The 26,825-nt window shown below is 46.7% G+C and overlaps 3 protein-coding genes across 8 annotated transcripts; all 3 read right to left on the bottom strand.

Moving 5' to 3' along the window:
- Positions 1-238: 238 nt before the first annotated feature.
- On the bottom strand, positions 239-11,694 carry tmem131l (transmembrane 131 like). 5 transcript variants are annotated; one of them, XM_085912773.1, is made up of 34 exons: positions 11,440-11,692; positions 10,944-11,017; positions 9,663-9,706; positions 7,867-7,938; positions 7,636-7,759; positions 7,422-7,538; positions 7,171-7,275; positions 6,510-6,587; positions 6,267-6,420; positions 6,013-6,071; positions 5,824-5,929; positions 5,664-5,760; positions 5,458-5,602; positions 5,229-5,399; positions 5,090-5,159; positions 4,901-5,024; positions 4,761-4,830; positions 4,584-4,693; positions 4,448-4,517; positions 4,236-4,369; positions 4,009-4,151; positions 3,748-3,940; positions 3,491-3,676; positions 3,267-3,416; positions 2,642-3,176; positions 2,387-2,517; positions 2,146-2,309; positions 1,871-2,059; positions 1,718-1,796; positions 1,540-1,640; positions 1,323-1,461; positions 1,174-1,244; positions 956-1,095; positions 239-841 (listed from the first exon to the last, which is right to left on the bottom strand). In XM_085912773.1, exons 1-34 carry the CDS (start codon positions 11,561-11,563, stop codon positions 491-493), a joined length of 4,620 nt encoding a protein of 1,539 aa, XP_085768899.1. In that variant the 5' UTR covers positions 11,564-11,692; the 3' UTR covers positions 239-490. The 5 variants fall into 5 exon arrangements, with proteins under 5 accessions (XP_085768899.1, XP_085768897.1, XP_085768898.1 ...); XM_085912771.1 differs by having other exon boundaries at positions 5,664-5,929; positions 11,440-11,693; XM_085912772.1 differs by having other exon boundaries at positions 1,540-1,637; positions 5,664-5,929; positions 11,440-11,693.
- A 183-nt stretch (positions 11,695-11,877) lies between these two features.
- mnd1 (meiotic nuclear divisions 1 homolog (S. cerevisiae)) lies at positions 11,878-16,079 on the bottom strand. The gene is made up of 8 exons (XM_085912142.1): positions 16,037-16,079; positions 15,447-15,512; positions 15,302-15,359; positions 14,449-14,597; positions 14,232-14,306; positions 14,045-14,159; positions 12,987-13,031; positions 11,878-12,633 (listed from the first exon to the last, which is right to left on the bottom strand). Exons 1-8 carry the CDS (start codon positions 16,037-16,039, stop codon positions 12,527-12,529), a joined length of 618 nt encoding a protein of 205 aa, XP_085768268.1. The 5' UTR covers positions 16,040-16,079; the 3' UTR covers positions 11,878-12,526.
- A 591-nt stretch (positions 16,080-16,670) lies between these two features.
- On the bottom strand, positions 16,671-24,053 carry trim2a (tripartite motif containing 2a). Of its 2 annotated transcripts, XM_085912484.1 has the most exons (12): positions 21,458-24,051; positions 21,142-21,394; positions 20,795-20,946; positions 20,542-20,722; positions 19,372-19,719; positions 18,813-19,191; positions 18,648-18,748; positions 18,311-18,478; positions 18,031-18,199; positions 17,880-17,950; positions 17,673-17,813; positions 16,671-17,595 (listed from the first exon to the last, which is right to left on the bottom strand). In XM_085912484.1, exons 1-12 carry the CDS (start codon positions 21,589-21,591, stop codon positions 17,443-17,445), a joined length of 2,250 nt encoding a protein of 749 aa, XP_085768610.1. In that variant the 5' UTR covers positions 21,592-24,051; the 3' UTR covers positions 16,671-17,442. The 2 variants fall into 2 exon arrangements, with proteins under 2 accessions (XP_085768610.1, XP_085768609.1); XM_085912483.1 differs by having other exon boundaries at positions 17,673-17,950; positions 21,458-24,053.
- Between the last annotated feature and the right edge of the window lie 2,772 nt (positions 24,054-26,825).

Raw genomic sequence — 26,825 nt, 5'->3', positions numbered from 1 at the left:
ATTCTCTACAATGGCCAGCAGAGGGAGACGTGAGGATGGTCAACTTTTCCAGAACTCTGGGGGCAGGCAACCAAGTCAGAGAAAGCTCAGTGCCGAAACCATAAAATAAAGAACTACTCACCATTTGAAGAAGGCCGTCCTGTCTGAGAGGATTTTTTTTAAATATAATATTGCAGTTTTATTTTCAAACTGATTCTAAACACAACTGCATTTAAAACTAATTCAATAACATTGAGACTTTTTCAAGTAGAAAACCTTGTTTTTAATTTTCTATGATCAAAACTGCAAAACATCTAGAAAAATATACAACAAATGTCCACAACGTTTGAAAATGGGAACATAAAAGAAAAGGAATATTCACATTTTCCCCATTATTGATAAAAGAACATTCTTTTTTTTTTACTTGGTAGTATACATGTTCTATATGTTTTTGCAATTATTGTGATGCTTTTTTTTTTTTTCTTCTTCTCATGGTCGTTTTTGTTTCTTTCTAAACGTCGCCGCAGTAGCCCGAGTCGTTGGACAGCTGCGAGTTGGAGCTGCGATTGGACGAGGAGTTCCAGATGTCCAAGTTCATGTGAGGGCCGAACGGGTTGAAGCTGGAGAACGGGACGCCGCCGCCGCCGCCGCCGCATGCGGGCGCCTCTGCCGTCTCACGGGCGAAGGGCGAATGCGGCGGCGTGACGGGTGACGCCGGCGTCATGGGTGACGCCGGCGACATGGGCGCCGAGCGCTCGTGCTGCAGGTGGCCGTGGTGGTGGTAGGGGGCGCTCTGCGGTGTCCAGATGGAACCAAACAGGCTGGACATGGGCGACAGGCTGCGGGTGCCTGAGAAGAAAGGCTGACCGACCACCGGTTCTTCGTTAAAGCGCGTCGAAGCCGCATTGATTGTTTACAACAACTCGACTGATGGATTTCAGCCGATAGGAAAACGTGTGATTGTAAAGATGGTCACCTTGGTGCCCACGCAGGCGGCAGAGTCCCAAGTGGAGCCCGGGGATTCTTGGGCATGTTGCTCGCTCCAGCCCCCCTGACTGGCGGGGGGGACGGCGTGGCACTCCTGATGAGGAAATCCCGCCCGCATGGCCGCGTTTCCTGTCGGGACGGTCGCACGAGGCTTAAATGAAGACGTTTGGTCAGCGAGGACGGGTACGAACGCGAAGGCCGGTTTACCGATGTAGCAGCCGTCCTCGCTGTAAGCGTACGGATTACCGCAGTGGTTGTTGTTACTTCGCCATGCAAACCTGCGGGAGGAAACAAAAACAAAAAATATTAGAAACACACACACGGGTTCTTCCAAAAGTGTCGGGATGACATGGTACCCGTTATACGGCCTGGGCGAGGTCGTCTGAGGGATGAAGGGGAGCGCTTCGGCGGTGCTGGTGTTGTACCGGAACTCGTTGGTGAGCGGAACCGAAGGCGCCGACCACGTTTCCTCGGGCCGGAAGTGACCCGTCAGGTCTGGGGGGGAGAAAGAAAAAAATCAGCTATGAAGATTTTCACATACTGGATGTTTTGGATTCCGGACGGCCCGGTTACCCGCGTTCCTCTCCACCCCCGCGGCGACGGCGGCAAAGCTCGGGGCGAAGCTGGACACGGCCGGGTCGGGACTTTGGCACTGGTCTTTGCGGTACACACTGCTGGTTGGAACACGCGACACAGTTACAATTTAAAAGGGGGGGAGGGGGAGCCATTTCTTGCGTGAGTCATCAAATACTTGAAGGGTTTGCAGTTGGCGTTTGCAGGCTGGTAGGCGTCTCGCTCTGCTGTGTACATGTTATACTGCATTGGATCCCCTGGGGGGAGAAAAAAAAAAAAAAAAAGCAGCTCATAAAACCACGTCATGACTCGAAGCATGAGTGAAATGTACTTTTTCTGGATGAAGTAGCGCAGGCGTGTCTGGCTTCCTTGTCGCCCTCCACGCTGCTGGCGCTGCTCCAGCTGCCCCAGCTCCCCCTGCTGGCCCGCACGCTGCCCGACGAGCTGCCCGAGTCCGAGCCCGACTCGCACCCTCGCCGCTCGGCCGCGCACTTTCGCCGACTGCGGGCGGGACACGCGCCTGCCGGAGTGCAAACCAAACAGCCGTAATGAAAGTCCCACCGTGGAATACCATTGAGCGTGCGCCATGGGGGAAACTTTGCCCACCGTTTTGTCTGACGGCGTTGTCGGCACGCGGTCCGAGTTTGGGTGCTTCAAGCGCCGGAGCGTTGCAGCAGCGGTTTTTGGCGCGGGACGCCGGCGGGTTGCGGTCGGCCGCGCTCCAATTGGGCTGCCTTTCCGGAAGCGGCAGCGTTTTCTGCTCTGGAGCGCTGCAAAGTTGCAACCCAGACAATTAGCGACGAGGAAAAAAAGCCACCAGAAGAAAAACAAACGGCGGCCGACCTACCTTGAGACACAATCTGTCTTTCGGCGACTTTTCTTTCCCTTATTAATATTATTACTAAGATTATTACTACTACTACTGCCCGCGTCGGCAATGGATGCCTTTTTGGGGGGGTCTTTGTTGTCTTCCCTTAACTGCGAGAGAAAACGACAACAGTTTGATTGCAAGTCAAGAGCGAAAGGAAAAATACATTTTCATTGGTTGTTTTCCTATTTGCCATGTAAATTCCACAATGTCCAGAAAAATCAAGGCGCTGACCTGTAGCTCGGAGTCGGGCGCCTCGGCGCGATTCATCTCCACGGGCTTGCAAAGCAGGAGGCCCGGCCTGGGTCCGGGACCGAGCGTGACGTTTTGCGGGAAGCCAGCAGGAATTTCCACGGGAAACATAATGGCTGCTGGCACGCTGTCATCAACTTTCAAGTCCGCCGGCGCCTTTTTGGACATCTCGCTGACAAACGAGGGTTCGTTGTTGTTGGACACGTCGGGGTCCGGCGTCAGAGGCGCTTGGGGTGCCGGCTCCTCGTGCTCCTCGCGCTCCTCGTGCTCCTCGCGCTCCTCGTGCTCTTCGTCCATGGGCGCCGACGGCGCGGCGACCGCGCTGGGCTTGTACTTGCCGTAGAAAAGGGACACCTTGTGTTTCTTTTGGGGTTGCGCCAGGGCGCCGGAGGAGCTCTTCTTGGACGACTGAGGACGCTGAGCGGGCTTGTTGGACAGCGCCGGGGAACCGCGACCTTTGCCCTTATCCGAGGTGTGACACGAGTCCACGTAGCTCTTACAACTACCCTTGGCTTTACTGGAGAAGAAAAAAAAAAAAAGACAATTTAGGTATGTAAACTTTTGTTTAGCGCAAGCAAGATGGTGGTAAAAAAAAAAAAAAACATACTTGACACCGTTGGGTGTGATGTTGTTGACGGGGCCGTTGTCACGGGACAAGTTGGAGTTGTGGTTGCTCCGGATGGCCGGCACGGAGAACTCGCTGATGATGTACTGCGCCTGATGGAAAGCCATCAAGCACACGCCCAGCAAGGAGAAACTGGAAAGAAAAAAAAATTGGAGGTCCGCCAAAGCGAGGCTAACGGCTAAGTTGAATGTCAAGCAGCAACTGACCAAGTGAAGACAAGCGTGACCACCCAGAAGGATTCCTCCCAGCTCGGGCCGGGCACAACTTGAGCGCACAGGGGGAGCATGTGGTGGGGCAGCGTCACGTTGAGGGTGAAGTGGAAGCTGGTGCCGCGCGACGTCACCAGCACCAGGTCGCGGATCACCCAAGACGACGTGAAGTCCGGCGTGAACCTGGACGGGAGAAATGAAACGTTTGCTTCAGCCTGCCAGACTAAAAAGAGGAAGCGGCGAATCCGACTCACGCTACTGTAATCTCGGCCGAGCCGTTGCGTTCCAGGCTGAAGGAGCGGCACTGCAGCACCTCGAAGCCGAAGCCCTGGCACTTGTAACCGTTGACCTTCATGGACGTGACGGTGAGGGGGAGCTCGCCGGCGTTTTCCACCTTGAAGCTTTTGCGGATGGCGAAGAGCGGCTTGTTGTTGCCGCGCAGGCCGGCTACGCACGGGATCAACCATTACAATCCATTCATGATTTCCCAAAAAAAAAATAGATTGAGCCCTCACCATCTCTGCATTCCATCAGAGTGGACTGAGGGACGTTGAAGCGCAAGGAGGCCCCCGGACCGGGCAGCTTGCCGCCAACCCTCAGGAGCTCTTTGGCCCCGTGGCCCCTCACCGTTACCATGTCAAAGACGGTCAGGTTGTTCCTGAAAATGTACACGCACGCAAATTTTGAAGCTCCTCAGCTAAGACGCTCTAATTGTCTAAATCGGAGCGCTCGACCGGCGTACCTGATGATCAGGATGGTGGTGGTGGGCTTGTGCTGGGACGGCGTAAACACGACGGCCACTTCCCGGGATTCCCACGGTTGGAGCAGCAAGCGCAGGACGCCGTCCCCTCTGGGGGTCTGCGCATCCTCGCTCGCCTTGGAAAAACGGGCGAGACGTTGGTCAAGGAATGCAATGAAAGCAACGAGGAATAATGCTTTGCTTCGAAAGCTCACCCTGGGTGGTACGTTCAACAATGAGAACTCTGCAGTACTGATGTTGACCGCCAGGGGACTGATGTTAAACCTGCAAAAGGCTACATTTAGAAAAAGGCGAAAAAAAATAAAATAAACAAATGCTACGCGGTTGTACCATTTGGTGAGAACGTCCAAAGCCCCGAGTGGGGAAGGATAGAGGGAAAGAATCTGGATCTCCACAGAAACCACAGATGACGAAGGGTTCTTCAGCAGCAAAGTTTTCACCTACAACCCCCAAATGTCATTTCTCGGCATTTGTTTGGTGTTACGACGCCAGCGATGGCTCAATCACCTTGCTCTCGTTAATGGGCGTGGCGCCAAAATCCATCGGTGACGACGTCTCCGCGGGGAGTCTGGGCCACCTGAAACGTGTACACAAGTCGCTAATAAAGCATTTTTTGATTTTAAGAAGAGGATTGCGTCAAGCCCGACCTGCAAGGCAGCTTGTCTTTATTCTTCTGCCAGCGAGAGAAGAGTTGAGCGGCCAGCTTGCTATCAAGCGTCCAGGACGAGCGCGAGAAGTCCGGCAGGAGCGTGCGTTGCCACTCGGAGCGATCTGGACGCCAAGTAGAATTCGATCAATGGTCCGATTTCAAAGATTTCTTTTGAGGCCTCACTCACCTGCTTCGGACAATTTCAGCGGGCACGGTCGTCGGCACTCTCGCTCGGACTGGAACACCAAATCTCCCTGCTGAGACGGGAGATAACCAACGACTCGATGCGGCTTCCCGGGAGCGACGGCAGCGTCCGACTTTCCTACCTCGGAAGGGTCGGCGGGAAAGGAGAGAGGGACCCGCACGGCTGCGCCCACTTGGGTGTTGAGGCCGAGCGTGAGGGAGTGGCCGGCCGGCGGCGCCCGCTCCGAGAGCCGGAGGGACAAGACGGGCCAACAGCCCTGCGGCACCGTCAGCGGGCCGCCGAAGTTCAACACCTGACGAAAAAAGCGCCGATGACTACATTGAGTCGGCATCGTTTTCAAAATGGCGTACCTTCATCGCCCCCTGCAGTTTGGGAGACAGACGGGCGCTGGTCACGGTGATCGGCAGCGGGAACGGGTTGGTCAGCCAGAGTTCCACCCGCTCTGTGGTTTTTTGTTTGACTTGGAAAAGGCTGGACAGGTCCTCCGTGCTCCACCTGCGGCCGGGTGCGTGTCAGACACAAGCGTCCCGCCGATGGCCATATTGGAGTGTGTTACCTGTGCGCCATATGGAATCCGGCCAGGTTGTGGGTCATCTGGTTGCCCAGCACTTTTACGCTGATATGACGAACGCATTTGCTTCCGTGGCCGGAACCTGGAATGATCGGTGAATAAAACTGTGAGCGAGAAAGGAGCGTGGGGAAAAAAAAGTTCGGACCTCTGCAGGTGAGGGTGGCCACTTGGGTAAAGTTTTTAGCTTCTGATCGCAGAAGAACTCGATTGATTTCCAGAGCGGCGTCCACTTTGGATAGCAAGTGCATGTCCTGGGTGGGCGGATTCAAAACACAGAGAAGCGTCAAACATGCATTTGGATTTTGCAATCAGCCCCCAAACACAAACAAGTCACCTTTACGTAGAGCCTTTTGCTTCCGGAATTTTGCATATAAACTTCTATTTTTGGTTCCCCTGCAGCAGAAATGACAGAAATAAATGAGGCGCTAAAACTAATTCAGAACAAATGAAAGCAAGTAATGCACTTAAAAAACAAACAAACCCAAAAACGTTTCTTTTTATCAAATAATTATGTGTTGTTTTTTTTTTCATTCTTATATATCTCTATCTAATATTTGTCTCCAATCATGAGTTCTCTGGGACACCCACCGAGTGCGGCCTGTCCAACAGCGGGGACCGTGAGCAGCAACAGGATGTGCTCAAGGACGTAAGGCTTGAGCTTGTCCAGATGGGCGGGCTGCTCGCCGCGTGCCGACAGGTCCAGCTGCAGGCTGAGCCGCTCCTCCTTCTGGAGGCAGGAACCCTGCGTGTGTGCGTTGGGCAAAACGCCCGGTGAGGCTTACCAAAGCACGAGAATTTTCGGACACGGAATTAAAAAAAATCCACCGGTACCTGTGACGTGACGAACAAACTCTTGGGTAGGCTGCACTCCAGCAGGAGACCCAGAATGGTGATGTTGGACACATCTTCCTGCACGAGTCACAAACGCACAACCATTGTGATCTATTCTTTTCCAGTACGTCAGTATGAAAATATGAAAAGACGTGGTCCTTCAAAATTCCTTTGAAATCTGCTGGATTGTTGCATAACACTCGTCTGGCAAGTTTGGATGTGTTTACGTATGATAAGGAGTGGATGACTTTGTCAATCCAGTACAGTGAGGTTACGTAAGATCCTTCTTTTCAAAGCGGAAGCAGAACTGCGGCGGGACTGAGCGGCAAGAGTGACCCTGCCAGGCTACTACTTCCTCTTGCGTGGCTTTTACATCACTTAAATATGCGCCGACTTTCACTCGCTCAAAAAAAATAAATAAATAAACTGACCACAAACGCAGCCACACACTCACCCCCCCCCCCCTTTCTATTTCTAATTATAGCAACATTGGTGTCAGATATCTAGTTCAAGTGAGAGCTTGTGCACGCCGGACTGTGTTGTGTCATCCGAGCTGCTGACTTGACACTTTATTTATTTATTTATTTTTTTTTTTTTTGCATGACAAACGTAGAAAATAGTTTTCGGAAACAGGCCGCTGTCGACGCGGATGCATGAATACCTGAGTTTGGGTCAACTTGATGCTCTGGATGTGCGGGAACACCAACTCGCTGTCCTTTCGTTGGACAGATTTTAACGAGCCTTGGTGGACACCGACACCAAAGACCTGGGGGGGGGGGGGGGGACATCAATAAAATATTGGTTTAGCACAGTTCCACAACAAAGCAAACTAAGAGTTAAGCTTTCAATAAAATGACCTTTTTTCTTCTTCTTCTTTTCTCTTTCTAAGAAATCACACAAAAGTCCACTGACCTGATATGAAAGCAGCCCGTGGGCTGATGTGTTTATAAATAAGGTGTTTTCTATGTTGCCCTCCTCGGATGGGAGGAAAATGAGTTTAAAAGATGTTTTCCCTCTGGGGGGGATGACCTGGAAGAAAAAAAAAAAAAAAAAAAAGCAAATGTCACTTCAAATGGAGAGTCAAGACGACATGAAGCAGGCTCGCTGGCTAGCTGGCTCAACTCACTCTTCTGTGCGAGGAAGGTATGTGAAAGTGCCTGCTGGACGTAAACATAGACAGCAGCGTCACGGGAAGCTCCTGGCTGGGGTTGTGGACATTTATGGTTTCGGCTTTCGCCAGCCCCAGCGGCCTAAGGAAGGGACCGCGGACAATGAGTGATGAAACCACAATCCAAAGAATGTTTGATATGTCAGGAAAAAAAAGGCATTTGTGTAGAGCAGGAAGTGTGTGACTTACTGATTACCGAACTTTAATATCGGCGGTTGGAAATGCAACGGCCTCCCAACCTCCGAATGAAATACGGACGAGCTGTTGGAGAGAAGAACCACGTGTTAGCGGAGAGTTACGTACATTTTGCGTGAGAAATAGTTGGCAACTTATCGCCTAGGCTAACTATTAGCATGTTAGCAACATGAGCTAGAGAAGCGGGTGTTGATGGATTCAAACACTTTGCAGGAGTTGCCAAAAGCACATTAGCCGCATTTTGCTGACGTCACAAGTAGCCGTGGCTAATGATTAGCGTACGCTAAGTGCAGCTGCACAGTTCCTTCACTGGCACTTCCTTTAAACAGAGTGAGCAGTCCAAACATGGTTAGAAATGCACACGAGGGTGAGCGAGGAAGGGGGGGGGGGGGCATATCCCCTTGTTCGAAACGGGGAAGAGCCGTCGTCAAAGTCAAAGCAGTTCCTTGCACGCCAGATTGTGAGGTGGCAAAGATAACAAAGAAGAGGTGTTCAATGATGTCGACGTTGGAACGGGCTCAAGCTGAGAAGGAAAAAACATTTTTTTTTATCTCAAGCCTACTTGCAGCACTCCCTCTTCTCCTTGGGGAAAATAATTGCATATGAAATTGCATCAGAGAGCGTTTACGTGCTGCTGTTTTGGTTGGCAACAGCGCGTGAGTGAGAGAGCGGCCAAGGGTTTGGCCCACCGTCTCAGGTGACGGAGGCGCTAAGTGATTCCTCTCCGCTCGGCTGAGTGGCCGATAAGACGGGCACGCGAGAGGTCACGCGACCCGGGAAGCGTCAAGGTCAATGAGCCGCTTGTCACCTCCCCGAGGTTAAAAGCAGACATTCGGCGCCGCTCGGCAGCTTTGGATGGGAACGAGAATTTCTTAACAGATTTCGGGCGAGGTGCGAAGGCTTTTTCGAATTGGAATTTTGGTCATTTTATGAAGTTTTCAGAGTCAGTTTGTTCGTTCGTATTAGTTCTAATAAAGCCCGGTTGCGTCCCTTGACCGTGTTACGGTTTCTTGCCTGTCAAGCCAGGGTTAAGGCTTTCACACTTGGGGGGTGGCTTCGAGTTTTAACAAGCTGTTTAAAAAAACATTTTCATCCCAAGCATGTCGAAACTAATCTCCGAAACCACTTTACAAGGTCATTAAGGTTTCCAGACAGGTTTAGCGTTTCAAAGTAGTGTCACCCATGAGAAAACCCATGAGATGCCCCCGTGATGCTGATTGTTGATATTTCCATCGATGGAGAAAAAAAAAATCATTCTCTTGCAGGGGGAGCAGCTGGGAACGACAGACCTCCTCTCCATTTTCTTTTAAGGAGTTCTAAAATTAGTCAGGAATTCTGTTCTGTGCCTCTCTCTTACCCACGGCCCCCAAACTCCCACCGTACCCCCCCCCCCCCCCCTCCCACCCATATAAACAACATCGCCCAAATGCAGGGCAAGAACGCAGCACATTGAGAAATATTTGGAATATGCAAAAAAAAAAAAAAAAAAAAAAGGCTCGGCAACTTACTTTTGGTCTTATTCAAAACATCTTTCTGCATCTTACGAAAGGTCAAATATGAATAAATAACTTTTTGTGGGGCAAGAATGGTATTTGGATCAAGAACTGGGAAACTGGTTTATTTAGAAACAGGTGAGTGCGCTTTTTTTCTAATTCCAAAGAAGCCGCAGTTTGATCACAGGCCAAGTTAGAATCGACATTCTTTGTGTCTTACTCCCAGTGTATTTAAGGTGTGCTAGCTAGCTGCTAGCTAGCGTTGCGAGCAATGGCTCAAATTCTAAACCAACCTACCTGTCTTGGAGCGGAAGCTCGTCTTTTCTTGGCCCCTTTTCCACCTATGAACCAGAGAGAATTGTTAAGCTGATCACAATTCTTTTTGGCGGGCAAAAACAATTTTATTACATTCTCATGAATTAAGTGAGCACAAGAGCAGCTGATGGAGCGCCACAATGACAACCGGTGTCGTCGCTGCCTGCAAATAGGCTGAAGTATTTCCCCGTTGACAATGGAGGAAAGACAACGGCGGTTTTTAAGTCCAACACACCCGTCGACCTCCTTTTGGCTCGCATGTCTAAGCAATCGAACCGGTGGGAAATCATGTTGCATGCATATTAACATTTAATTATATGTAGCCAAGGTTTTAAGTAGCATTTAACCTCTACTAATTGCCATAAGAGACCAATAAGACGTCTGAAAACATGTGTAACGAGGTGGACGACTCAGGCATGAGTCTAGTATTTACAAAAGACCCCGCCCCCTTCCAAATTCCATGCCTCCCTCAGGTACGACAGTCAGCTGGCGACTTCACTGGAAGTTATTGGTTAACGTGCGCTTGCGTAATCGCTCGCTCGCTCACACATTTTATGGTTGCAGAGTGAGTCATTTAAATGACACTCGTTTTTTACATGATAATTTACATTCAACTATCATTCGAGAATAGTTAATACATAAAATCCGAATAGTTTCTATATTTAGCAAAGTTTAATAATCACGCGTGTAGGGAAACAATTCCACAATAACCCTAACCCAAGAATGTGTCTAATATTAAAAACCGATTTGTATTGCTCTTTTACAAAGTTATACTTTTTGATAACAAAACAAACATGATTCAAAAACATCATGGCCGTGAACACTATTGCACAATGATTATGCGCAAAATCAACTTTGTATAATCAAAGCGGTATGTACATGTGTTCCTAATATTGTGGAGTTGCAAAGTGTCGTGGGGGTCGCCTGCCTCCATGTGCAATTGCACCTCCATCATGGAACATGGGGTGCGTGCAGCCGCATGGTGGAGGGGGGCACTAGGCTCCGTTTGCATGGCATGTATCCGACATTTGCATCATTTAAACATGCATAATGTGCATGCAAAAGTAAAATTGCGATAATAGTCAATGGAGTGCTCGGACAATAGAGGGGACGAGGGGGGGGGCGTGCACATGTGCACCGGACAAGCCAAACAATAGATGTCATACACGTGCTTTTTTTTATGGTGGTAAAATGAATGAATAAACAAAGTAGTTCCGAAAAAGCAATATTTCTCCACGTGCATCAATAAGCTGTAGTATTTACCTGGAGCGGGACAAGCGTGTCTGCATCCTCCGGCTGCCAGACCTCGACCACGCTGGTGGCCATTTGACTCAGAGCTTTTGAATGGGCGAGAAAAACAACACATCAGATCAGATGTGAGCTGAGAAGTTTATGAAGCGGCGACCGAGAAATGTATCGGCGGTGTTTTAAATCGCTCATAGGAAACCGTCTGGGCATAAAGAAGCGACAAGCGTGACGTGACTTGGCATGGCTTTGACAAAGACTCGCTAGTTAGCAGGAAGCGTTAGCACGGCGGCTAACCCCAACTTGGCTCACACAAACAAAGCTTTGTGTTGCGTTTGTTTGATCAACTAATCTGAGCCATTAGTGTTGAACAATATAATAATGAGTCTGTGGGTGTAAATAAAGCGATGAAGGGGCTATTAAAGCTCCATTTGAGCCTGCTGTCAAATCAACATTTGGCGTACTTGACATGACGAGAGGAGGAAAATAAAAAATAAAATAAAGACGGACGGACCTTGTCTCTGGGCTCCTCCGTACTGCACGCACGGTAAGATTAAGTGCAATATTCCCAGTAGTACGTTGAGCCACGTCTTCCGGTGACAATAGCTGCCCTGCTGGAAGTCCTGCGGCCCCGCCATGCCTTGTGTTTCGCCACACCACCGCCGCAGCGCTCGCTTGCTCGCTCGTTCGCTGGCTGGCTCGGTGCTTCTTTCGATCTCTCGGGCCACAACAGCCGCCTTGCTCCCTCCCTCTTTCCGTGGACTCCCCACGCGCATGCGCAGTGGCGCACGCACGACTACATCGCCGACAAGTTGGCGACGTGGTCGGCCAAAGTGAACGCGAAAAACGACACGATAATAAAAAAAAATTAAAAAAATGTCACGTCGTCCATGAATTTTTAACTCATCATGGGAACATGTGAGTCCGCAAATAATCACACTTTTCACCAACACATTTTCATTGAAAGAATTCACGAATCAACATTTTTGGAAATACCGATTCATATTTTTCCAGAATCCCAATTATTCAAACATCGTGATGATCGGCTCTGAAGACAGGTTGGGCAAGCACACACATGAACACACACAAGCGTGTCAGGTGGGTGTGTCCAAACAAACTTGAACTCAGGCATTTATTGACATTTTTCCCTTTCTCTTGCGCTACTTCATAAGGGCAGCACATTTTCAACAAACAAACGTGAAGAGCGCGCAGCTGCAAAGCCGCCCCACGCATCGTGAAGCGTCGAGAAAAGCCATGCGCGTCTTTTATGACACAAGCGGTTCTGTTCCGTTTCTCGGAAGACGCCGGTAGTCATCGCTGACGTGCCTCGACAGACCGTTTTGTTGGCTCAAACAGAAACATGACTTGTACGGGCTTGGCGTAGAAACGGACAAACATTTGCAGAGGCAAACAGGAACCAAAGGAACTCGATGATGAGAACAATAGAAAATGGCCCAATAACGACAAAAGAACTCCTAAGGAAGTCCTTTTTTTTTTTTTTAGACCAACAGATGCAAGTCCACAAAATGTCCGGCTTTGCCCAAAAAGTCAAATATGGGGCGATGAGACCCATCTGGCAAAAAAATGGAGAACCGAGTCAGTCAGTCCAGGTAGTCAAAGTCCTCGGGGATCCCGAAGGCTTGGTCGATGCGGCTGTCATCAAACGTAAACTTTTTCTTAATCCAAGATTTGATGGCGAAAACGTTGTCTAGAAATACAAAAAAATCAAATGTTTATGTGGCAAACTTTTTAGGCAGCAAACTCATTTGTGTAATTGCGCCCTTCACTTGCTGACTTGTTTACTTTCTGTCTCTACAGCAACCCGTTTAGGCGGCAAAGAAGTCCGGCCAGGGTTTTGACCAACCACCAATGGAATCCCGTTTACATTCTGTCCCGTTTCGGCAGCTCACCTAAACTAGGCCTTGATTGACCAAAATAGTTCATGGTCACCACGGTTACGCCAACAATAGGACACAGAAAAAGAGCCTGCACGTGTCAATTGTTTCCTCGAAATGAATAGCGAGCAGGGCGTGGCGGAAAAATTCCCCGTCAATGTCTCACCTGTCCACCTGGAGACGGCTTCTTTGGCCACGACGTTTGATTTTCCTGCAAAAGGTGAAAAGGCCAACCGGTTAGTGAATTAATTATTCATGACGACAATAAATAAGTCATGACAATGAGCATTTTATTAGGTCACCAAACAATATGAATTATTGAAGCAATTGACAATCAGACCTCGGCTAATTATATCTTCGATAAGTGGGAATGTACGACTGTCATATTTCAATTCTTTATTTAAAATGAATACAATGCAACAACCAACATTTTTTTTCGTTCCAACCAACTCCAAATAGTAAAATATACCTGCAGGAACTTGAGGTAAAGTGTTTTTATCGTGGATGCTTCGAGTGTGTCTGTCAATCATGCGAGATGAACATTACGTTCCCTCGCATGTCGTGTAATTGCTGCTTGGCACGAAGTTGCCGTCTTCTGCATGACATGACTTCAAATAGACTCCTTGACCCGATTCGTCACATGTTTTGTCATCCATTGGAGAAGAATAAATGAATGCCCCATCGCGTTGTAGGAAGTGTAATCATCTTATTCGGGTAGTTTGTGATAAATAGTCGCAAGGTGCGTCATACTCAAGTAGACGCCCAAATAAGGGGAAAAAAAAACCTTGATGAAATCATCTCAATGATTGTACTTCCTTAATTGTTAGGCAACCCTTGAATGCTACAAATGTCATGCTACGGAGGTGTGTGCCATCAATTAGAACAAAAATAGACGGAAATAACCTCCGTTTTGATTATCTTTCTAGGAGATGTCGTGAATATAATAAGACTCCTCCTAATAGATGCTCCACCTAACATACAATGGTGGTTATGTAACATTTGTTTTCCACTTATTTTGTTCTTTCGCATATATTTTTGACTTTATAACTGAAAGAGGGGGGGGCCTGGAATTTTTAAAAATGTAATTATCGTCGTCTTATGCTGATATATGTTTAAAAAAAATACAAATATGCAAAAAATCTCCCCCAAAAAATAATAAAAAATTACCAATATTTTTTTTTGCAGATTTGAAGATAATTAGTATCGGGCCAGGCTAGTACTCACTCATCTGTTCGACAACTTGCGGGTCACACTCCTTGTATTTGTCCAACTCGGTCTGCAGCTGAGCTCGCTCGTCTTTCAACGCTTGAAGCTCCTTCAGCATGGCGCTTCTCTCTTTCTGCACACACACACACATTCAGCTTGTGAACATCCTAAAAAGTTTCATATGATCAAAAAGATTCTTTGTTACTGTATCCTCTCGTCCTTCTTTGGCTTTTCCAATGGCATCCTGCTGAGAAATTTGCCGCTGCTTTGCCTCAGACACCTTTTGAGCAAAGACAATCCGGAATTAGAAGACTGCAACTAACTGATCAAAAAACCAAAACTAAACATAATAAATACATTTGAGAACGAGCCAACCTCATTCATGATCTTTTTTTTTGTTTTGTTTTTTAAAGTGTGCTCACTTGTTTGTCCAGCTCCTCCAGTTTGAGTTCACGAGCGTGCAGAGCTTTGCTGGGGAAGGCCCAGTAGTAGTTGGACGTGCCTATGCGCTCACAGTCCACCATGTTGTCGTCCACCAGGCTCTTCAGCACATCCTTCACCGTCATGGCCTCTGAAAGCCATCAAAGACGCAACATGATTGGTTGTTGAGTATTAGCTTGCAGGATACTAAAGAAGTTAGGCACGCTTAGCTTTTTCACACTTATAATTATTATCATTATAGTCAGAATATAAACATGCATTTTGCATTGTAAGTGTACACCAGCATTTTTTGGGACTTTTTTTTAAATTTGGCTTTAAGCTGTGGCTCACTACTTTTGACACTTGTATGTCAGTTACCACGTCCTAAAATGTCTGCGCAGTCAATAAAACAATCATAAACGCGTGCGCCTCTCTCACATCAACAAAGCAAAAACATCTGCGGCCTGCCAGCCACTTGGAGAGAGAATGTAGCAGAGCCAGAATGACATCTGAAATATGACACTTTGAGGAAAAAAAATAAAAATATGGCAGCGTTCTGTTCAGAGCTGAAGGACTGCAGAAAAAAAAAAAAAAACTCCCCATCGTCATTAAGTAACAACATCATGCCCGAGTAAGGCGCTCCAAAACATGTGCTTTTAATCACAGCCCAGCCCGAACATTTACATTGTTATTGTTGAAGTAAAGGTGCTTTAACACACTAGAGCGCTGTGGTTTCTTTCGCTACATAGTGTAGCACTGCTGTTTAAAAGACTCTCCAGCTCACTTGTAAAAAAGGAAGGAAGCCCATAGCAATTTGTATTTGATTAAAAGGCTTTTTTTGGATTTTTAACTTACGTATTCCCTTTGTTTTCGGGGCAATCTTCTCAATATCTTTCAGCTGAAACACATCCTTCTACAAAAAAAAAAAAAGAAAACAATTTTGTGATTTATTTTGGAGACAACAACCTTCTTTTTCTATAAATCATAAAATATTACTGACGGTTTCAAAGAAAATCTCCATCATGCGACTTCTCTTCTCCTCAAAACTTAATCCTTTCTTTTTGGACTGAAATACAGTGATGATAATACAAATGTCAGTATCACAATTAATACATTCAAAATCACAAATACTATAATACACATTAATTATGGTTAACCTTGTACTAAGGAGGCTCAGAAGAAGTAAAAAAACTGTGGAAACTTCAACCAAGTAATTTAAACCTTGGACAAAAATCCACTTAATAATTGTAAAACAAATTTAACAAAAGTATTTTTATTATTATTTAATATTACGTTTAAAATATAAAGTTATCCACTTGGGACGTAAAATGAAATTGTGTGTCGAGACGACAATGTTTTGCGACAGCCAGCACCCATTTACGACGACTGTCCAATCCGCAGCAATTTTCTCGGAATGTTTGACTTTATCAATACTTTTTACAGTCCATAAACATAAGAAATGATTTCAACAATTCAATAATATAAGCCGTTATAGTAAAAAGGTTGAATTTGTTGTAAGTTTAATCTTTAACATGTAACTTCCAGGTCGAACCTCGTCCAAACGTTAGAAGGGACAAGAAAATAACTCACCATTTTGATGGGCAGGCCGCCTATAAACGTCCACCACCTGTAATGTGTGAAAAATATTCGTTCAATCGTGTTTTTGTGGTATTAGTCTTGTGGTTTTGTTTGTTTTAAGCTCCAAATGAAAATCAAGCGTCGAAATGCCTCTGAATTTCCCGCGGAACTCTGTCAAATGACCGCGCTGTGTTGTGTTCACGTGTAACTTGGAAATGACAACATCTTCAATGTGGCTACAACGCAGCTATTTCTGTGTTGGAAAATGTGTCAGAAAGAAATGTTCTTGTCTTGTCAGAAAGAAATCTTCTTGTTTTGGCGTTTTTTCGCTTTCTACCAGACAAAGTATACACGTTCTTCCCCAATTCATGTTTAGATGATCAAAATCAGGTAAAAGAACTGGTTGTTGTTGTGAATTAAACGTTTTCCGATGACAGTGAAGGCACCTTTGCATTTGCTGAATTCTACTTCTTACTATTTAAAAAAAAAGTAAAAAATAAGATAAAATAAATAAAAAAATAGTTGTAATATTACAAGAAATGTATATATTAAATATAAAAAGGTTACAATAGTATGTTTTCATGTCAATTACAACTATTTAGCACACAGCACATCATAAAAATAAGAGGACATCAAAACATCCAGGTTTTTTTTTGTGTGGACACTTTAATTCCATTCAAAATGAAAAGAAACAAGAAAAAATGAAAAAGTAATAATTTAATAGGAATGTGTAGAAAACAAATTCTCAGAAACTGTGCAACCATGTGTTCTTTGTACTGTCAAACTACTGATTCGCTACAATTGAATTTGTTAGTACGTAAGTGTAAAATGTTTGTTTTAGAGGGTGCAAGACGTCACAATAAACTTTGTTTATTTGGAATTTGGGCTGTATTGACGCTTAGTAAAGCCATGCTGCGTATATTTAGCGTCGTTGTATCGTACTGTTACGTCGCGGACGTGCATGAATTTTACGCGACATATTTCACTTGGAACTTGAGTGTATTATCCGAGGAAATATAACAAGACTTAGTTTTTAGCTATTTTTTTGTCTTTGTATTACGGCTTATCGCTTAAAGTCTGAGAATGAATTGACTACATTACATTGTAAATATTCTCATGATATTATACTGTCATTAGATTTTTTTTTTTCCCCTCAATATTTTTTTTCATCTTTTTTTCCCTTTTCATTGTGGCACCTATACTTCTTCATACAATACTTTTTAATACTGATTATTGTTTTTTGGTCACTGCAATTCAGAATAGCTGTGATGGGATGTGTACGTTGGTTTGAAGTGATTCCTAAAAACAGGGAAGTCCCAGTGGCACAAATAGTGCACAAGAGGTGAAGGTGAAAGTGCAAATCAGCTCCTTAAGTGTGTGTGTGTGTGTGTGTGTGTGTGTGTTCAGTGCATGTGGGGCTACTGCAGGTAGCGGTAGACTTTGAAGCAGTGGTTTCCCGAGTCAGCCACCACCACGTGTCCATCCGAAGTGAGCGCCAGACCTTGAGGGCCGTACAGCGGGTCGGCCGACGTGTTGATGTAGGATAGGAAGGACCCGCTGCCGTCAAACACCTGACAGGAAAAAAAAATTCATTCAAATGAGAAAATCCAAAGTCATTCCCATGTAAATTCCGCTAACGTGCACTGGCCTGTATCCTGCTGTTGCCCCAGTCGGCCACGATGATGTTCCCGTTAACGTCAACGGCCACCCCGGTGGGGGCGTTGAACTGACCGTTACCTTCGCCGTTGGAGCCGAACTTCAAGAGGAACTCGCCCTCCGTGTTGAACACCTGCGGCGCAATTCGCCCACGGTTCCCCATCGATCGGAAATCTGTGTGCGGCGACGACGTACGTACCTTGACCGAGTGGTTGTGAAAATCTGTTATGATGATTTCGTTGTTGTTGTTGACGGCAGCAAAGTGAGGTCCTGAATGGGGAAGGGAAAAGAAATCAAAAGAAGTTGAATCAGGAATTGTTACGAAACGTTTCCTCCACGTTGGCCGTCACCTGCAAACTGCTTGTCGCCGTTGCCACGGTTACCAAACTTGGTGACCATCTTGCCGTTGAGCTGGAAAATGAAGACGCAGCAGGCCTTGTTGTCCACCACGATCACGTGACCGTTCCTGTCCACCGACACGCCCTTGGGTCCCATCAGCTTGCCCGAGCCGATCTTGTTCTACAAAACAAAAAAAACAAAAACAAGCCATCCAGATGATTGTTGTTGGCACCAAAGCACTCCAGTTGTCTAAATCAAGCTTCTCAAATAGTCGCTTGGTATGTCACTCACCTTAAACTTGCCGTCGCCGGAGAAGATGCTGACCCACTTGTTGTCGTAGTCGGCGATGATGATGTCTCCGCTGGGGTGGACGGCTACGCCCGTGGGCCGCTGCAGCTGACCGGGGGTTCTGCCCCGGACCCCGAAACGACTTCGGAACAGGCCCTCGTTGGAGAAAATCTCAAAGAAAAAATTAAAAATAACTGCATAAAAATATCATAATAATTTTAAAAAATATAATATTTAAAATATATATATATATTCAAAATGTTTTTTAAAAAATTTTAAAAAATATATCTTTTTTAAAAAAAGCACAGGGCTTAAAATGGTAAGGGCGTAGAATTTGTACCTGCACGCACTGGTTGTTGCTGTCTGCAATGAGCACTTTGCCCACACACGTGGACACGCCCTGCAAATTGGTGAACTCGCCTTTGTTTCGCCCTTTGCTGCCTGCGCAGATGCCAAACGCTCTCAAAATGTGGTCCGACGCAAACAAAAAGGCCAGCGGGCGTACCGATTCTGAAGATGAGGTCGTCCTCGATGGGGTTCTCTTTCCTGCGGCCGGTGCTGTACATACTGGCGGGCCTCTTGATGGCCCGCTGCTTGACGTGCCCGCTGCCGCCCGGCGACTTGAGTCTCTTCTTGACGCCGTCGGAGGCGACCGAAGCGTCGGCCGACTTGCTGGCCTTGGTCCTGAAGGGGCTGCCTTTGATATGCTCCTCGTACAGGCGCAGGGACAGCGTGAAGGTGCCTTCTTTGGGGGCGGTGAACAAGTACTCGTAGGTGCCGTTCTTGTTGTCCAGGATCTCGCCGTCGCCTTTGCTGCCGTCGGCCGCCGAGATCTCCGCCGTCAGGACGGCGTTGCCCATCTTGCAAAGGCCGCCGTCTTTATCCTGAGTAAAAGCAACATTTGAGACACCAGGCATCCCCCGTTTAATGCTGAATTGCAGTCGCCTGCGTCGTCTGAATGTATTGTACCGCCCCCTTGTGGCCAAAACAGGCACACCGGAAAGGGAAGCACAATTTGTTGCTCTATTTTTTTTGCAAAGAACAATATTATTTTCCTTTCCAACCTTGGTGGTGACGGTGACGGAGGTGGGCACGCCCGCCACGCAGTGCCGCAAACCCTCGCCGGTGGCCACCGTCTCGGACGCCACGGCGTTGGTGGTGACCACGCTGCCCAGGTTGTGGATGGACTTCTTCACGCCCTCCGTCTCCAAGCGGAAGTCCAGTTGGTCGTTCTCGCCGGGTCGCAGGGGGAGTTCTTGGGCCGCCAGTTCGGCCAGACGCTCGCTCATTTGCTTCTTGACCAGCAGGACTTCGGCCTCGCCGCCGTGGCTCAGGGCCTGCTCGGTGAAGTCGCAGCTGCTGCGGATGCCGTCTTGACCTTGCAGCAGGCCGTCCAGCTGAGATTGCAGCACCTGCGCCATTGGTTAGCGACAAAGACAATTCAGAGCCCTCATGTAGTGTGGAAGTTTACAATCAGCGTGCACATTTCGATTGTACGTTTTAGGACAAGCAGCAGGGGGCAGCATTGTTCAATAGTGCTCTATCAATTACGTCAGCAAACCGGCTGGGACACAAACAAAAAACTGTCAGCGCTCTCTTTGGCGGCCAGAAGACTCGCTGTTTAGTTCTTTTCGGAAAACACCAAGAGTTATCAAAAAGAGGAGCAGAAAACGATCATCTGTCTTGTTTTTGAAAGGACCGACCGAGGCAAACTCACGTGAATCAGCCTGTCGCACTCGTCTTCTGCTTCACCGCCTGAGGCCATTGTCAATTTACATCCAAGTACAAAAGTACATTAGTCCTGCACGGTCTCCCCCCCCCCCACCCCACCTGAAAGAGAGCCCGAAACCCTTTGCGGGACTTAGTCCTCGGATGCAGTGCGACACACCCTGCCCGCGAGTGCACCCTGTACACTGGCTCCATCTATCTACAAGCAGACGGAACAGAACACAAGCTCACTCACTCCACCCACCCGACGAGGCTGGCCCACACCTCCCCTCCTCCCCCCTCCCCTTCCCTCCCTCCTCTTTCCTCCCTCAGGGCTCCGCTGGCTGAATTGTGAGTCATCATGGCATGTGATCAAGCTCCAGGGGCCAGCAAGCCGAGCAGATGATTGCTTTTGGGATGAGGAATGGGCTAGCAAGCGCGAGACCGGGACTCTTTTTCACTCATTAGCATTAGCAGACTCGAAAGTGCCAAACATTGTCTGTGATGTTATTTTGAAGTGAGCTCACCTTCTGCTTGAGGCCAAAGTTGACTTCCAGCTCCATGAGCAGGACGCTCTTGCGAACGTTGAGCGTCTTCTGCAGCTCGTCGAAGGCGGCGTGGATGTCCTCCTCGATGGCGCTCTTGCGACCGGTCAGTCGCTGCAGGATGCCCGAAAGTGTGAGCAGGGCGCTGTCGATCTCTGGCAACCTGGCGGGAATTATTTTTTTTTTAGAGGACAGAAAGTTCTTTTCAAAGAATTTAGAAAAAAAAAATGTGTACCTTCTCTTGGCGGCGTCCATCTGGTCCTGCAACGAAGCCTTGTGTTGCTCCACGACGTCTTTAAGCGGGACGGTGGGATGTTCTCCGTGCTCGCCGCTGGCGCACTCCTGACACATGGCCGTCTCGCAGGGCGGACAGTAGAACTCCATAACCTGAGCCATAAGGAAATCACATCTTGACATGTTTCCATTTTGAATTAAAAAATATCTGTGACAATTTAAAAAAAGTATGTTTTAAGCTAACATAGACACACAAATGAAAAAAAAAAAAAGGTTTGGATCATTTTAAAAATACATTTTGCAGAACATCATTGCGCGATCGACTCGAAGCTAGTCGGCAACGCTCACGTTGCCTCCGTGGTTGGGGCAGGAGAGCAGCTGCCCCGCCGCTACCGTGGCCATGTCGTTGAGGACAGCCGCCACTTCCTGGTCGCCGGCCGCTCGGCGCCGGCCCGGCGAGCGTTGCAGGACGTCCATCAGGTTGGTGATGAAGAAGTTGTTCTGCAGCGCCGCCACACCTTTCTCGGGCAGGATGGACGTCTGGCGGCACACGGGGCACGACAGCGTCAGGCTGTGCGCCGGGATGTAGTTTTGCAGGCACCTGGATTGGGGTGAGACGTGATTTGAAACGGGTCGTAGTCCAAGCAAAAAAACAAAAACTGACCTTTCACAGAAAGTGTGCAGGCAGGGCAGAACTTTGGGGTTGTGGTATCGCTCCAGACAGATGCTGCAGATCAAGAACTGCTTGTCGATCTGGCGCACCACCGGGCTGGGAATGCTGCCGGCGTCAGCGGCCATCCTAAACGCGGGACTCGATAATGGCCGCCCCGGCACTGCCTCTTATTTTCCTGAGCCCTGCCAGACATCAAGTATCAACTCCATCAGTGATGACTTATTTGGAAAAGGTGCGCCGTCCGTCGTTATCCCGTCACGGAGAGGAAAGGACAAATCGACACTTTGGAGTTTCCCTCGTTTTACTCACTGATGGGATGAACATGATGAAACAAATGTTTTTTTGAAAGAAGCAGCGCACCCGCGCACCCCCTTCAAGACCCCCAACAGTGTCGTCACACTTTTAGAATTGTCTGATGTTCTCAAAAGGTTTGAATGCAAGATGCCAAAAGGTTGTAGCGCACCAACCTGGCGAATAAAAGCAAAAACAAACCTCATTTAGCGCTAAGCCGTGTCGCTTTCATATCCAAGTCGAGCCATTGACAAACGTTCCGAGCGTTGTGGAGAGTAGCAGCCATCCCGCCGCGAGTTGCTCTTAAGAAGCACTCTCCACGGGGATGATCCATAATGAAGGAGAAAACAGAAAGCGGGGCATTCTGTGCCGGCTCCAAAAATAAACGCCTTACCCACAATGCACCGGTGACAGCCGGCTTGACTGTCAGAGCGTCCTTTTATTCACAAAGTGACTTTTGTTATCAGGCAGAGCTGGGGAAAGTGTGTCAGTGCCACAACAAGCTGGGGGGGGGGGGGGGGGGGGGAAAAAGCCGCTGGCGGGGCTTAGCTGCACTGCATGTTTATCCTCCATGATGTTTTTGTTTTCATTTTTTTTTTCCCCGCCTAAATGGACTTGCACCACTTTCTGGTGTCTGCTTTCAATTAGCGCTCCAATGAGGTCATGCGATGTGTTCACTGTCAAATAATGCCGCAACTCACTTGACTAAAGGTTAGCCATAAGCGCTAGCTATCCCGACACCCACGTCACTCACCGACCACCTCAAAAAACAAAATGAAGCGGTCAAGATTTATTTCCACGCTTCCGGCAGAGAAAAAAGCCGACTCCGACAAACTCTTTGGGAAATAGATCTCCATTTGGATGAAAATGCCATGTTCCATCCACCATGGTTGACTTGCTAGATGCTAAGACAACCGAGCGCACCCGCTTCAGTGCGCACACACACACACACTCTTATGTAATCCCATCAAGCAAGCCATTCCCGCTTTCATCCTGGAGAATCATAAAAAAAATGGAAAGGTTCAAAACATTACGGAGAGCAAGTGGGACGAAAGGAGCGTCAAAACATCGTCGTCGTGGCGGGGCTGACTCACTTGTAAATACTTGAGAATGGTCTCTTCCGCTACCTTCCGTCGCATCCCTCTTGTCCTCAAGTAAACGTCGTCTCGCTGCCTTTCGGCGTGTGGAGCATGGATGGAGGGATGGAGGGATGGAGGGAGGGGAACGAGGAGAGAGGGGGGATGACGAATGGGGAGCGAGCAGATGGAATTATGGGCGCTCCCGACGGGGAGCCTCGGATGCTGACTCACCCCGCGAAGCCAGCTGTTATTATTCATTTGAAAATGACAATCTATTTATTTATTCATAGACGTTGTTAATTAACACATCATTAAAATAATATTTTTAGTTTTTTTTTTTCCATTGACTTTAAATTTCCTATTACAAGGATTTTATAAAAAGATTTGATTCATACGTGTTTGTTTTTAATTCCTATCATAGACTGAGACTATTCTTTTATACAAATTGTGCCGGTGCACCCAAATTTATGGCTGCACCACATTCGACTCCACAGTTCCTTATTATTCACATTATTATTATTTTTTTTACAGAATTGATGGCTGTTATCTCGCCTGAGTAGGTGCTGCTGTTTGGGTTAGCGAGGCGCTTCAAGATGATGTCATACAAAGGAAGACACTTCCAATCTAATCTGGAGCGTCCAGGCCGGGGCCACTTTGCGAATGCATCACGTGAGGTCAACGCACTTGTCATCATCACGTTTCTGGCCGCGCCAGATAAGACCAGCGACCGTCCGTGGCCACGTCTTGGTTTCTGTGTTGTTTTGTTGAAGCACACGAGCAACAAGTGATACAGCGCAGCCAATGCTAATATATATTTTTTTGCATTTTGATGGATTTTCTGCAGTTTTGCAGGTGATGGAATTAAGTTTGGAAAATGTACCATTTGAAAAGCAAACCATACAGACTTGAATGAAAAATGTCATCTAAACATGCAACTAGCATCATATGCTAAAAGGTAAACAAAGTGAATTTCTTGTCACTCACATGACTTGCCAGCCGTTTGTCACACCAATCATCCTTCATGGCTGCCCGACCATGTGTGTGTGTGTGTGTGTGCGTGTGTGTGTGTGTGTGTGTGTGTGTGTGTGTGTGTGTGTGTTGCTGCTCAACTAATCTTCATCTTGGATGCGCGAGGGAAAAAAAAAAAGGCAGGAATGCATGTGAATGCTTGCAATAATCCAAACAGACTGATAGCCAGACAGTGTGCATGAGGGGGCGGGACTTAAGGGGGTGGCTGCGGGGAGACCAATCAGAAGCGACTATAGATGACTACTACAGATACGATGTTTTACCTTTTTTTTTTTTTTTTTGGGGTGCATGATTTACGTATTCGAAGGTTTTATTAGTGGCCTGAATGAAACACGAAAGGTGTTTTCAGTTTTTTTTCCGCGTGGCATCGGTCGGGTCCGATTGGCGCAGAATCGGGTACATGCCATGTAGTTTTGGAGTTTTAGTATATGGTCAGGAATTTGGAATTTGCAAGTATCTTCTTTTGGCAGCCGGGTTTTAATCGATAAGCTAGGGTTGGACTTTAATCACTGGGAATATTTTTTTTTTCCCGATAAAGATAACAGCAGTTTGTGTTTACATGTATGACTGATATGCTCATGCAAATGTTCTTCCGCACACATGCACACACACACACACACACACACACACACACACACACACACACACACACACACACACACACACACACACACACACACACACACACGAAATACCAGTTTGTCAGCTGCAAAGTCCAATCATTACCTCCATGACTCATCACCAACAGACAAATGCCAATCAATGCTATTAATAGCGCGCTGTGTTTCTAATAATTTTCCCTTCCCGCAGAGCCAAAAAACAAAAGAAAAAAAACCCGAATGACTTTCAATTAATAAATAAAATAAAATGAGGAATTAAACTTGATATAAATCAGGGCCGGACAGATTTTTTTTTACGCTAAAGGAAAATCAACTTTAAGTCTATAACTATTTGCATCTTCAAAAACTAAATTAGAATACATTTTTTTCTGAATTGACTCACTTTTGGCTTCACATCAATTATTAATGGAGCACTCAGTCCATTTCATTCGGTACACTTAAATAATCTATTTTGGTACAAGAGCTGGATGAAATAAATGAAGCGCTCACCTGGGTTTTATTTGGTTTGAAAAATAAAAAACGGCGAAAGACGAGGACGAACGATCATTCTTAACGTTCACCGGACATCTATGAAGTGAACGGAAAGTTCATTTGGAAACTGCGGCATCCATCCCGTACCGACTGGCAGCACGTCAATACATTTCCAGCTCAGTTCACTCAAACACGACCAATCACATGCAAAGTAACCCCCCTTAAAAAAAAAAAAAAAATCAAAACAAAGAAAAAAAAGGGTCATTTTTCTTGTCTGTAAATGCTTACGAATAAAGTTAATTTAGCACAATAATGCACAGGAACAATCCTAAATTGTCCAATTAATTTTTAGAAACCAAATGGCTTAATAAAGTCAAATGACTCTTCTTTATCATTTATGATGATTTCAAATCGACCATTTTTCTATGGAACACATTCGCAAGTGTGCTAGCAAAAGGTGTCACCATGGCAACACTACATCAATGCAGCATCCCATGAAAGGAGCCTTTAGAAATAGAAAAAAGTGAAAAGAGAAGGATAACGTTATTTGCATTTCTGTGCCATGAATGATTTTGTCCAATGGAATGAGAGCTTTTATTGTCAGCTGTGAGGAGGGGCTTGCACTGTTTAGCATTCAGGACACACAACCACGGGACCACCCGAAGAATTCTTTTCATTTTGTGGACATCAATCAAAACAGCAGACTTTCGATGTCTTTTTAGCTTCTTGACTTTTTTTTGTGGCTCTACTTTTGATGGACACATTTTATTTTGCTTGATGAGGGCCTAAATAATTTTTTGTTTTTAAAAATCAGAGAGGGTGTCTGACCCAAAATGGGCGCTCTAAAACCAAAACCAAACACTTCCTGCATCCTTTTTTTTTGCGGGTCTTCTCATAATAAACATGCCACCTAAATGTCATGTTGCTGAGTGAATCTCTATTCAGGGGGCTGGATTTTGGGGAACCTCCCAAAAAGGCAATTTAGAAGACCTTACCTCATGTCTTTTTCCATTTTTGTCCCTCTTAGGAATCCACACTCACTCACTCACTCTTTGGACCTCACATTCATCTCATCTGCATTTAAAAAGAAGCAAGCAGAGAACTCAAGACACAAATCATGAACACTGCAGCAGAATCAACAAAAACAACACGACATGACTCACTGTTTGTGATGTCAGCAAAGCCCGTCCGTCCATTGCAGGGTTACTAAGTGAAGTAGTAGTAGTAGTAATGCATTGAAGGTGGTATGTCAGGGAAAGTCAGCATGACATGTTAGCGAGTGAGTGAGTGAGTGAGTGAGTGAGTAGTGTTGAGGTGATAAAGGGATAAAGAAGGATTGTGACGAGCATAATCCCTCACACATGACCGCTAAAACACAAACACACACAGTGACGGACGGGGGACAGGACAGCAAGTCACCTCTTCTTTGACATCTCCTCAACATAGTAACACAACTTAATACTTCTCAACATAGCAGATAGTGTATCATGAAGTACTCAGCATAATGCAAAGTACACTCATGTACTACAAAGCAGTGCCACTGGGAGGGCACTCACTTCCTAATCAGCTGTATGACAACAACAACAACAACAAAAAGCTTTTTGAAATAACAACAAAACGTGCACATTGTCCTCTTAATATATGACATTTTTTGACAATACATTTCATTTTCGATGTTCGAATCAAACATTCTGACCCAATAGGTTGAATCAAATAATAAAATAACCACATAACGTTCGGGATGCCAGAAGATGACGCTACGAAATCCTCTGCTGCCCTCTTGCGGCAAAGAAACAGTTTGGCAGCAATTCAGTGATGGCTGATTGAGTTGCTATGGCAACCGCACTGGCGATTAACGCGGCATCAATT

Source organism: Syngnathus leptorhynchus, chromosome 5, assembly GCF_054491065.1.
Source record: "Syngnathus leptorhynchus isolate UIUO chromosome 5, UIUO_Slep, whole genome shotgun sequence".
Classification (NCBI taxonomy): domain Eukaryota; kingdom Metazoa; phylum Chordata; class Actinopteri; order Syngnathiformes; family Syngnathidae; genus Syngnathus; species Syngnathus leptorhynchus.
Note: the sequence above shows the minus strand (reverse complement) of the source record. Positions and strands in the feature narration are given on the sequence as shown.

Coding starts and splice junctions, on each gene's coding strand:
- tmem131l (XM_085912769.1), bottom strand. CDS start 11,563: ATGGCGGGGCCGCAGGACTTCCAGCAGGGCAGCTATTGTCACCGGAAG. Junction 7,939..9,662: donor GAGCTTCCGCTCCAAGACAG/GTAGGTTGGTTT, acceptor TCTCTCCAACAG/CTCGTCCGTATTTCATTCGG. Junction 4,152..4,235: donor ACCACCATCCTGATCATCAG/GTACGCCGGTCG, acceptor GTACATTTTCAG/GAACAACCTGACCGTCTTTG.
- mnd1 (XM_085912142.1), bottom strand. Junction 14,307..14,448: donor TGGAGGAGCTGGACAAACAA/GTGAGCACACTT, acceptor TTTGCTCAAAAG/GTGTCTGAGGCAAAGCAGCG. Junction 12,634..12,986: donor AGCCGTCTCCAGGTGGACAG/GTGAGACATTGA, acceptor TTGTATTTCTAG/ACAACGTTTTCGCCATCAAA.
- trim2a (XM_085912483.1), bottom strand. CDS start 21,591: ATGGCCGCTGACGCCGGCAGCATTCCCAGCCCGGTGGTGCGCCAGATC. Junction 20,723..20,794: donor ATGGACGCCGCCAAGAGAAG/GTACACATTTTT, acceptor AATTCCCGCCAG/GTTGCCAGAGATCGACAGCG. Junction 18,749..18,812: donor CGACCTCATCTTCAGAATCG/GTACGCCCGCTG, acceptor GCATCTGCGCAG/GCAGCAAAGGGCGAAACAAA.